At 57.5% G+C, this 11,824-nt stretch overlaps 1 protein-coding gene across 1 annotated transcript; it reads right to left on the bottom strand.

Annotated features, from left to right (window-relative positions):
• Positions 1 to 515: 515 nt before the first annotated feature.
• LOC112112656 (F-box/LRR-repeat protein 6) lies at positions 516 to 10,703 on the bottom strand (the record flags this gene model as incomplete). The annotated part of the gene is made up of 7 exons (XM_026663072.1): positions 9,882 to 10,703; positions 4,432 to 4,590; positions 4,165 to 4,228; positions 3,632 to 3,763; positions 2,959 to 3,066; positions 2,307 to 2,420; positions 516 to 747 (listed from the first exon to the last, which is right to left on the bottom strand). Coding segments are annotated over exons 1-7 (1,324 nt in total), but the record flags the coding sequence as incomplete, so codon positions are not given.
• Between the last annotated feature and the right edge of the window lie 1,121 nt (positions 10,704 to 11,824).

The following is an 11,824-nucleotide window of genomic DNA, read 5'->3' as shown; positions in this document are numbered from 1 at the left end:
CTGCCCCCATTCAACCCCCCTGTTCCCCGCCCTCTGACCGCCCCGACCTTTATCCACACCCCCTCCCACCACCCTGAACTCCCCTGCCCTCTATCCAACCCCCCCCGCTCCCTGCCCCCTTACCACGCTGCCTGGAGCACCGGTGGCTGGCGGCGCTACAGCCACGCCGCCCAGAGCACCAGGACAGAGAGCTGCGTCGCCCGGCTACAGCCAGCCACGCCACCGTGCAGCACAGAGCACCGGGTCAGCTGCCCGGCAAGAACTCGCAGCCCCGCCGCCCAGAGCATTGCACCAGCGGCGCAGTGAGCTGAGGCTGCAGGGGGGGCGGGGGACTAGCTTCCCGGGCCAGGAGCTCAGGGGCCGGGCAGGAGGGTCCCACGAGCCGCATGTGCTACACATTAGGCTCAGGGCCTCACCAGGAGGCAGAAAGACTGTCCCTAGCTGCACCAGATGCACCTGTCCTCCACACGAGACACCCCCCTCCTCCTCCCCAGAGAGGGGCCTCCAAGGCTCACCAGGGCACGGCAGCTCCTGCAGCCCCTTGGGGGTCACGCGGAAGCAGCCACGCAGATCCAGTACCCGCAGCCTGGTGGAGGCCTGTAGGATCTTCTGCAGGACGCCATCACTGATAAAGGAGTAAGAGGTGGACGCCAGGCACAGCTCCTCTAGCTGAGGGAAGCCCAAGGAGGTGGGGACGAACCGAGGGCTTGGCTTCGGGGACCAGACCATATTGAGCAGACGCAGCACCTGGAAGGGAAACAGATGGGGGCAGGAATGACCCACCAACCCCAGACAACAACCTCCCAATCGGCTGACAACGATGGCTACTACTAGGAGCATAGGAGCAGACTCCGTGGGTGCTCTGGGGCTGGAGCACCCACGGGGAAAAATTGGGGGGTGCTCAGCACCCACCGGCAGCTCCCCGCCCAGCTCACCTCCGCCTCCGCTCCGCCTCCTCCCCTGAGCGCGCCGCGTGCCCGCTTTTTCCCCCTAGCTCCCAGCGCTTGCGCTGCGAAACAGCTCTTTTGCGTGGCTGAGAGGGAGGGGGAGGAACGCGGCGCACTCGGGGAAGAGGCGGGGCTGGGCCGGGGCCGGGATTTGGGGAAGGGGTCCAATAGGGGCAGGGAGGGGGCGGGGACTTTGGGGAAGGGGTTAGAATGGGGCAGGGAAAGGGTGGAGTCGGGGCGGGGCCAAGGGGGCGCAAGCACTCACAGGCGCCAGGGAAAGTTCGTGCCTATGGGCAGGAGCAACCCCTGGCTTGCTCCACTCAGGGCTGCTTTAAAGAGTAGGCAGCAAACATTGACCAGGTGCAGCTCCTGATGCTCTACAGTGCACCCCGGGGAAACTACAAATCCCAGCATGCAATGCAGCCAAACGCACTGCATGCTGGGAACAGCAGTACCCTTGGACTATAGCTGTCTCTATTCCATGCATGTACACCGTGCCCATCATGGGGACAGGAGGGCACAGGAGGATTAAAACAGCCAGTGCGGATCAACCCTACCTCCTCCCCTCCCTGCTTGCCTCCCATGGGGTGACAGACACCCTGCTCCAGGCACAAATCAGAAGACAGAGGGAACAAACAGATCCTGCACATAAAACCGGCCCTGCCCTGGGCAGCGTGCACCACAATCGTCTGAGCTGCGTCTGCCGAGATGCCCAGGGAAACTGGAGGAGGGGTGAGCTCCAGACATGACGTCACTGGCACACACTGCTGGGGTGGGCAGAGCTCCGGACACGGGCGAGGGTCTAGGGAAGAAGCAAGTCTCTAGGAGGGATCTGAAGGGGTGCCTGGTACCTAGGGTTTGGGAGGTCTCCCACCAGCAGGGGGCAGCGTGGGAGAGGGCAAGGCAATGCACGGCCATAAAGCAATGCCAGGACATGCAGGCATCACCTGCTGAAAAGCAGCTGCCCCGCTGTGAATGCCTGCGAGCCCCTCGTCCAGGGACTGCCCAGCCTCTCCAGAGAGAGAAAGCACCCAGCGGCAGGGGACGCCCTCAGGTGTCAGGAGACCTCTCCTGGCTGCAGGGGCACACTGGGCGAGCGCACTGCATTGAACCGAGCACCATTTGCAGCCATGGGTGGCCACGCAAGCTGCCAATGCGGGGGGGACGCAGACCGAACAGGGAAGGGGCAGGAGAATGAACCGACCTGAGCTTCCGGGAAGCCTGTGAACCCAGAATTGCCATGTGTCCAAGGACCCACCCAGCGGGGGAAGGAATAAGCTAGCATTGGCGCTGCAGGGCGGCAAAGGGTTCCCGGGGTAGGGGACGCGGAGAGAGGAAGGAAGCAGAGTTCACGGGTACCTGTAGCTGCTGGCAGGCTGCCTGCAGGTGCTCTACCGAGAGCTGGAGGTGCTGGCTGCTCTGCCTGATCTCCGTGTTCACCTCCAGGAGCTGCAGCCCAAGGCAGCAACCGCTCTGCAGAGGGGCGACAGGTTCAGAGAATGAGGCACTCCCGGCTGATCGGTCAGGCCCCACGCCCACCCGCCGTGACCCAAGTGTAACGGATGCAGTGACCCCCGCAGACAGCCTGGAACAGCAGCCCTGAGAGGTACGATCTGCCCTGTTCATCGCAATGGAGTGTTAACTCTGAAACCTAACGATGCACTGTGAGCTGCTGACCATTTCACAGCTGAGCAGGGCTGCCAGAAAGAGGAATGGTTACAATGGAAATCTGACACTGACTCAATGGCATCTCATTTCAGAGTCGGGAATGGGGAGCGCCCGGCTTGCGGGCGGAGCCTGGGGAAGCACCACTTCCAATTCAACCCCTGCCTCTTGTTGTTCCAGTCTCAGCAGAAGCAGCTTCCTGGGTCTCATAAGCCTCTGTCGAAGCAGGCTGAGAAACTGTCCCATCCCACGTACGTATGGTGCAGTCCAGCTCTGACAGGGAACACTCGGGCAAGGCCAGCCCCTCTACAACTCCCCCTCCCCCGGCGGCCTTTGCCCGGCTTACCGAGAGCGTGGCGATGATGGCATTCGTTTGGCTGCTGTACGTCAGCCAGAGCTGCCGGATCCGAGAGCCAGCGGCCTCCAGAAAGCTCACCACAGCTGAGGAGTCAACCTGGGAACAAACCAGAGGAGGCCACCCAGTGAGGGGTTACCACCCAGCACGAGGCAGCCAGACGCCATGCACCGCCCTCAAAGCTGTCTGAGCAGGGGCTGGCTAATTAGCCACAGAAAAAACTCCATGGCTGTACACAGCTGTTGGCTACAGCAGATTAGGAAGCCCCTGTCTGGGCGAGCAATACTGGGACGGGATAAGGGGCTCATCAGGCATGTCTGGGAGGGGGCTGGGCGCTGTCCCAGGCAATGGAGTTGACAGTCTCAGCGCAGGCCAGGTGGGTTTGACTGGCTGTAGCTCAGTGTTCTCACGTTCCTAGGGGACCAGAGGGCTGGCAGATGGCTCCTCTCTGGCAGGGCACACAGTGCTCCCCTGGGGGGCTGGGCAGAATGGGCCTTACGACACATTTCCTAGCCTCGCCCCCCCCAGCAGGTAGCAATAGTGATGTGGCTGCAGCATCGCCCCACAGGACGGCCCCCTTGTATTTCTGGGAGGGCCTCAGGGGCTCCCTGGCCTAAACTGACCCCGTCTCCCCTCAGCTCAGCAGAGCCCCGCACGCGCCTACCTGGGAATTCTGCAGGTTTAAGCTTTCCAGCCGGGGGCAGCGTTCGGCCAGTGTGCTCAGGGACTTGGTGGTCACTCCATTGCAGTAGGTCAGCTTGAGGGATAGGAGAAGGGGGCAGGACTCCGCAAGGGCCTGTAACGAGAGAGGGCAGTGAGCCAGCCGGCCCTGCCAGCCCACGAGCAGACCCTGTAAAAGGCGGGCTACACGCAGGCTGGGGGATTCACGTTCGCCACCTCGCTCCAATTAAATTCCCTGTGAGGAAGACGATTCTGCTCTCAGTGCTGACAGAGGCTGCGTGACTGACAGCAGAGAGGGCCCGAAACTCGGAGCCTGAGGGCTGGATATCCTTTGCACTTTGTGCCACTGGCTCTTAGTCGCAGAAGGCCACCTGTTCACAGAGCTATGGCTACATCCATCCAAAACCAGGGATCGGTGCGGGCTGGCCGGCGTCCCAGGGCAGAAGGGCATTGCCCGTGGGGAGCAGCCACCAAGGATGGCAGAATATCACGCCAAACTGACCCCTGCCGTCTCACCTGCAGGACAACGGGCACGTGGCTCTTCCAGTGACAAAGAGCAAAGTCCCGGAGAAGTGAAAACCTGCATGGAGGAAAGAGAGAGTTAATCTGGCTGCCGAGCCAGCCTGCATCCAGCCGTCCTGGGAGAGGACAGTATAAAGGGAGGAGGGGGAGGGGCAGGGGAGCTGGAGTGGGAAGGAATGTGGGGGTGACACAGCAGGAGAGGGCCAAGGCATGTGTCATGCCCAGGGGATAGGACACCCCCCTCTAGAACGCAGCACCCACCTGTTCAGGACCAGCCACTCCATCGTGCTGAGGATTCTCTTCTCGGTCTGGGGAGGCTGCTTCTCGCCAGGCTCCACCCAGCAGAAGCCGATTGACACCTTCTGCCACAGCACGGGATTGGAGGCTGCCCCGTACCACAGCCGGCACACACGGGCCACCCTGGGGATGGAGACAGCCGTCACTGCAATGGCACCCGCCCGCTTAGACACGGAGCGGAGCCATCTCAGCACAGCGGGCCTCCAGGGGCCCACCGCCAGCAGGTGAGAGCCCGGCTAATGGTCAGGCAGAGCTTTTCAGGTGGGTCAGACCCCTTCCCCCAGCCCTTCCGCCCGAGTCTGTGACCCAATACAGCAATGAGCGTCGCTGGGAGCCCCCTGGAAATGCCCCTCAGGCTGGAGTGGTGGCAGAACAGGCCGCATGTGGGCCAGGGCCGGCTCCAGGGGTTTGGCCGCCCCAAGCAGCCAAAAAAAAAAAAGCCGCGATCGCGATCTGCGGCGGAAGGTCCTTCGCTCCGAGCCGGAGTGAGGGACCGTCCGCCGAATTGCCGCCGAATAGCTGGACGTGCCGCCCCTCTCCGGAGTGGCTGCCCCAAGCACCTGCTTGACAAGCTGGTGCCTGGAGCCAGCCCTGATGTGAGCTCCGGGGCCTCTGCCCATGGAGAGTCGGTGATGCACACACTCTGTGAATGTCACTGGCCACCCATTATCCACCAGGCCCGTCTCAAGGCCTTGCTCTTGGGCTTTCAAACCTTGCACATTATAGGGCCAGCTGTCCATGGCACTGAGGTGCCCGAGGCTGACCAATAGGTACCACCGGCCATCTCCACTGAGGAGCACAACTCTGGCCACTCCTCCTCCTTGTTGAGTGCCAGCGCACACTGGTGATGTCCCTCAAGGCCAGGATCAAGCTACTGCGCCAAATTCAGCCATGGAGTAGGTGGCAGCAACACCTGGTGACTTCAGCAGGGAGCTGCAAGTGCTTGCCCCAGGACTGACTTTGGTCCCAGGTCCTTCTCAGTCTGTTGGTTTACAGCGGGGTTCTGGGGACTGAGATGACAGGGTTGGGGGTTGGTTTGCCCCCAGCCCCCCTGTGACGCCCTGAACTTATCAGCCAGGCCCTGCTCTGGGAGGTTTATATTTTGGCTTGGCAGAATTCACTTTTTATTCTTTATAATTCTTACACATAATATCAATGGTCTAGCTAATACCTAGTCCTGCCAGGAGTGCAGGGGGCAGGACTATCTGACCTCTCGAGGTCCCTGCCAGTCTCAGATTCTGTTTATTTGTAAGCCGGCTTTGTTTAGACTTTTACCAATTTACGTTTTCACGGTTGTGTGAAATTATTAGGGGTGGGGGTTGAGCACAGACAATAATTATTTAACGAAAGTAGCAGTTGAGATTCAAAAGTTAAAGCTACCTAAATGGCACCTCTGCTTCAGCTCCCTTAGCACCAGCATTACAACACGCTTTACATACAAGCAGCACTTCTCTTACTTTGCCCATCTGTACATGTTGATTATTAGCGCTGGGAATACCTTTTCCTCGGTTTGTGGGTGTGCACGCTGAAATCAACGTTTACCGCTATTTACCAGTACAAATCTAATCCTTCCAAGCCCATTTAGATTGCTTCAAGTGCCCAGAGGCTGGGGGCACAGGGCACCTGTGCAGAATGTCAATGTAAGATTCCCCTGGGGGTACTGGAGACCCATAACACAGGGACTGCAGGCCAACCCCCCGAGGCATTGGGCTACCTCACCACTGCTCTGGTTAGCCCATCAGGTGGGACCGGGGAAGGTGGAGAGACACGACGAGAGAGCACGACATGGTGAAAGGAGCCTCGGAAATACCTTAGAGACGTTGTCAAGTGAGGGGTTTCTAAGCTCTGGAAGAAGAGCCCTCATGGCCGCCTGTCTTCTCTTCCTGGACTACTGCTTTACAAAACGAGTTCAAAGCCACGCTAGTGATAGACACACGATGCCAGGGTGCCTGGACTATTCTGGTAAGTGAATCCCATCGCTCTAGGCATCAGGCTGTGGGTCAGCAAAGTGTCCCCTTTGTACTCAACTGCCCAGCTCCTGGTAGGTCTCGAAGATGTTCTACTGAGCATTCATTACAATGGGCCAGGGCAGCATGCAGGGCCAATGATCCTGAGAGGCATTTGATTCTGCCTCCCCCAAACCAGCAGAATTGGCAGCTGGCTCCCTGCTGCAGAACCTGCATCGGTGGCGACGCTGTCAGTGGCAGAGAGCGTCTAGCTCAGCCTGCAGAGCCAGGAGGGTCAGTTTGCAGTGCCAGCCATTACAGCCAGCTTGCAATGAGTGAAGGGACCGGCTTGGATCTGGAATCAGAGAGGCTAACCCTGCGATCCCACCACGTCACGTCCCTCGTTACCCTCTGTCTTAGGTACTAACATGTGTTGTGATAACCGAGCCTAGAAAGTTACCCTCGTTGTGAGCTCAACTGTGAAAAGTGAGTGAACGATTGTCTCACACTAACGTCTCACAACACGCGTAGATGTGAAAGGGTGTGAAAAGGCAGCGATCACAGCAGTGGCTGCCTGAAAGGACGGGACGGGACCACCGTCTGACTGAGTTTTGGGGAAGGAGCAACCTTCATCATCACGGCTGCCACCCGCACCATCTCCTGGGACCCAGCATGACACCCTGTGCCTTAAAAAGAACAGGAGTACTTGTGGCACCTTAGAGACTAACAAATTTATTAGAGCATAAGCTTTCGTGGGCTACAACCCACTTCTTCAGATGCATATAAGTGGGTTGTAGCCCATGAAAGCTTATGCTCTAATAAATTTGTTAGTCTCTAAGGGTACGTCTACACTACGAGATTAATTCGAATTTAGATAATTCGAATTTGGGAAACAGATTGTATAAATTCGATTGTGCGCGGCCACACTAAGCACATTAATTCGGTTTTTAACCACATTAATTCGGTGGTGTGCGGCCACACTACCCCATTAATTTTAACCACATTAATTCGGTGGTGTGCGGCCACACTACCCCTAATTCGAATTAACAAAATCGATTTTGGTGCTACTCCGCTCGTCGGGGTGGAGTACAGAAATCGATTTTAAGTGCCCTTTAATTCGAAGTAACTGGCTCCGTTGTGTGGACGGGTTAAGGATTAATTCGGATTAAGGCAGCTAAATCCGAATTAAAGTCGTAGTGTAGACCAGGCCTAAGGTGCCACAAGTACTCCTGTTCTTTTTGCGGATACAGACTAACATGGCTGCTACTCTGAACCCTGTGTCTTCTCCATCCTAATCCTGACAGGTATCCTGACCGGAGTGGGCCAGAGAGAGGGACCCAGATGGCACCATCACCTCTACCAACGCTGGCTGAATCCTGAATGCCACCTGGGATGTGAGACACTCCCCTCCCCCAAACCTAACCTGTCCTTTTCCTTCCCCATCTTATTTCTTTTCTTTCCTAGCCCTCTCCTTTTCCCTTCTGTCTCACAACAGGCTGGCTTAGCTGGACAAGACTGCTCATTCCCCACCACTGCTGTGAGCCTGTGACGAGACGCAGCTAAGCAACGTCCTGAACAGCCTGAGGCTGGTCCGAGTTTGCCAGGTCTCAGAGTGGCGGATCAGACTGTGGGCTGGGTCTGTGTTTCTCCAGCAGGGAGCCTGCAAGTGAGAGTCGGCACCAGAGACAGGAGCTGCATCTTTGCTGCTCTTTTTTCCTTCCCTCGTGAGTGTATTTGTCTTGTTTTGTCTTTTAGGGAACGGGATTGGACTTGAACATCAGCCACAATGCCAGCTCCAGCCCATCTCTACTAACGTCTTCGCTCTTCCTCCCCGGACAGTTATTGCCCCTTTAACACCAGACGAGTGTCTAACGGGGGGTTGGTTCTAAAAACTCGCTCCAGCTAAAGGGAAAGGGAACAAGGGAGATCTGACATTTCAAATGCTTTCACATTTTATCCCCCTCCCTTCTTTTCTGTGTCTTTAATAAGGGTGAAAAGGACGTTTAATGGGGTGTTTGCCATGGGACTATGCAGGCTGAGGTCTCTGCGTACCAAACCCTCAACCTTGTTCAACACGATTTAATGTTGGACTGGTACAGTGTCTTGTTAACACCTTTGAGTCTTTGGGCCCCTTTATTCCATCTAAATGAATACACTGTACGGGCCCCATCACCAGAGGATCTGAGCACTGCACACTCTTCAATGGATTTAGCAATTTATCCTCACAAACGGCCCTGGGGGCAGGGCACAGCTATTGTCCCCTCTGGAGAGAAAGGGAACTTAGGCAGAGGGACAAAGGGCCAGATTTTTAAAGGTATTTAGGTGCCTAGTGGGATTTTCAAAGGCGTCTAGTACCTGACTCCCATTGATTTCAAGATCTTTACAAAGCTGGTCCTAAGTGACTTGCCCGAGGTGTGACAAAGTGGGGGATTTTCTTGGTTTTTCCGTGTTTTTCCAATGGTTTGCATGTGGAGGGGGTGGGACTCAGTTTCCCTGGGTGTTACTGGTTTAACGAGGTGAGGGGAGAGGAAGTTTGTTGTTACAGAGGACCAGCGAGGGAATGGCCTGGAGAATGGATACCTCAGCGACTAGTGACCTGGCGACCCGGAGGCCCAGATCAGGAGTCACAGCCGGTTCTGGCCAGTGGGAGGACAGTGGGCTGTGAAGAGAGGACCCCGGTGACCTAACCAGCGGTTCCAGCCAGAGGGGGCCAGAGGACGGAAGAGGGGAGAGGAAGCCCAGGCAACCCTGTTTACCTGGATAGAAGACAATGGACAGAGGCAGGGCTTGGGGCCAGTGATATCAGATGCTCTGGGCTGGAGAGGGGGAGCAGGCAGAGCCCACCTGGATGCAGAGAGACTGGGATGTGCTGGGCTGAGGGAGGCCAGGCCTGAGGCCCTGAGAGTTTCCTGGGCTGTGTTCAACTCTCAATAAACCCTCCTGTTTTATGCTGGCTTAGAGTCACTCCGGTCTAGAGAACAGGGTTGCATCAACCCCTTCGGGGGTGGAGGTCCTGGGGGTCCAGAGCGCGTGGACTCCCTGAGGGGGCCCATGGCGAGAGAAAGACGTGCTAAGGCTCAGAGAGGTGCGGCTCCAGGAGGTGGAGGGGCCTGACCCTGAGAGAGAGTGGACCCTAGAGAAGGGCTGTCTCACTGAAAGGGGCACCCCCCACGGACCACCCAGAAAGTCTGTGACAGAGCAAGGAATTCATAGATTCCAAGGCCGGAAGGGACCGTTGTGATCATCTGAATGGAACCAAAGTCCCAAGCTAGTGCCCTAACCACTAGACCATCCCTCCTCTCATCACCCCGGCCCCCCATTCCTCCGACCCCAGCAAAGCAGGAAGCAAGGATGGAATACTAGCCCAAAGAGAAGGAAGCCCGCGAGCGTGCTCCCGTAAGCATTGAGTGACTGTGCCGTGCTGACCGCATGGTCCCTGCTAACCCACTTCCCAGTACCTCCACATACCTGCAGAGCAAGGGCACGGCCCCCTCAGATGCCACCAAAGACTGGAAGATCTGCACCAGGATTTCTACTGGGAGGCGCTCTCCCCAGGAGGCCCCAGCAGCTGCCCCGCTTTCCTCAGCCTGGCCCCCAAGCACAGACTCCTTTGCAGCCAGAGCCCCTCCTTTCTCTTTCTTTCTCTCTCCTGCCACACCCGTCTTTTGGATGCGCTGCAGCCGCTGCTTCTTTGCTGGCGCTTGGTGCTTTCTCTTTGCCACTCTCCTGGGAGGGCGGTCTTGCCTGTCACCTATGTTGGAAATGATCAGCAGCATGTCATTGTCCGTCTCTTGAACAAAGTAGTCCGGGGCCACTCTCCTGGGGGCCTTGAAAGCCTTCTTCTTTTTAGAGGCCTTGCTGGCATCCCCTGGTCTCCCACTTGCCTTGGTGCTCTGCTTCTTGGAAGCATTCTGCCCTGTGCCGGATGGTTCTGAAGAAGCCCCAGCCTCTCCCAAGTTCTCTGCTGCCCTGGGCTCTTCCATAGTAGCCCGTATCGGCTGGGCTAATCGGCAGGGACAATCTAGCCGCACATTACTGGCACAAAAGACAGGTGACAATCCCTACTAGGAGCGTTCGGGTCCTGGCCGCATGTTCCTACTGAGGCACCCCGGCAGCTAAGTGAAAACCAACACAGGCCAAGGACAAAAGCTGAATCTCATTCACTGGTTCCAGCCTCCGAGTGTTCACCCGTGGACAGGGCGTAGCGCTCGAAATGACGGATGTGTGTTCTGTTCCCGGCTCTGATGGGGATGTTCGACCCCAGGTGACACCTCTCTGCAACTCCGTTTCCCCAGCTGTAAATTGGGAATGAAGATTGTGACGAACTGGGACTGTTCTTACTGTGGTCTGTGAATGCTGACAGGGGAGTGTGGCTAGGATAGTCTGCATTGGGGGAGGGGAGACTGACCCACAGAGAATACCTGAGCATGTAACATGAGAACCCAGGAAGGGGTTATAGGCCAGGTGACACCTTTGCCCGGGAAACTGAACAAAGGCTGTGGGAGGGGTCGCTGAAGGCAGGGTTTTTCAGGAGCTGGCTGGGAGGCAGATGGGGCTCTGACCTCCCAAGGGGGCTGGGGCGCCCTGGGAGCCCAAGATGGACCTAACTGAGGGGGGTCCTGTTGTCTGTGCCTGCAAAACCTGTCTTGGACTGTATTCCTGTCGTCTAAATAAACCTTCTGCTTTACTGGTTGGCTGAGAGTCACGGTGAATTGCAGGAAGCCGGGGGTGCAGGGCCTTGTGTTGCCCCACACTCCGTGACAAAGATCAATGGATTTTATGGCCAGAAGGGACCATCCTGACCATCTAGTCTGAACTCCTGCATCGCACATGCCAGAGACCCTGCCCCAGTGAGAGTCTGGATCCAGCTTGAACTAGAAAGACTCTAACCCAACCCAAAGGGGGTGACCTACCCAGAGCCCGGAGAGATCGACAGGGGAAATAAAGTATAACTGTCCCCATGAGCCTTTACATGCACGGCCCTAACTTCCCGCTTCTTCCACACAGCGCCCAATGAACTCCTGCCACTGCCCCTGGAGACATCTGCCTATCTTCAGGGCTTCTCACCCTGGGGTCACCCCCAGCCCTGCGCCCCATTTCTGATCTGCCATGGGAGTGGACTTGCTGGGTCACTCGGGGCTGAGCACGCTGCAGGAGCTGGGTGACACTCCAGGAACCGGCGTGGCACTGGGGGCAAATCTGCGTTTATGTCAATGTGGTGGGTGAATTTACTGGCGGTGGAGGGGGTGGCGCTCTCCCTGCCCTGCTCTAGCCAGAGGATGGCACTGCTTCAGGCCAGCGCTGGGGGGCTGGGATCCTCCTGCTGGGTCCGGCCCAGGGGGAGAGTTGATCCTACGGCAGAGGGGGAGGCACAGGTGGAGACATGTGGCTGAATCTGCAACCTGGGAGCC

This window comes from Terrapene carolina, unplaced genomic scaffold, assembly GCF_002925995.2.
Source record: "Terrapene carolina triunguis isolate 2854851 unplaced genomic scaffold, T_m_triunguis-2.0 Scaffold32255, whole genome shotgun sequence".
Classification (NCBI taxonomy): Eukaryota; Metazoa; Chordata; order Testudines; family Emydidae; genus Terrapene; species Terrapene triunguis.
Note: the sequence above shows the minus strand (reverse complement) of the source record. Positions and strands in the feature narration are given on the sequence as shown.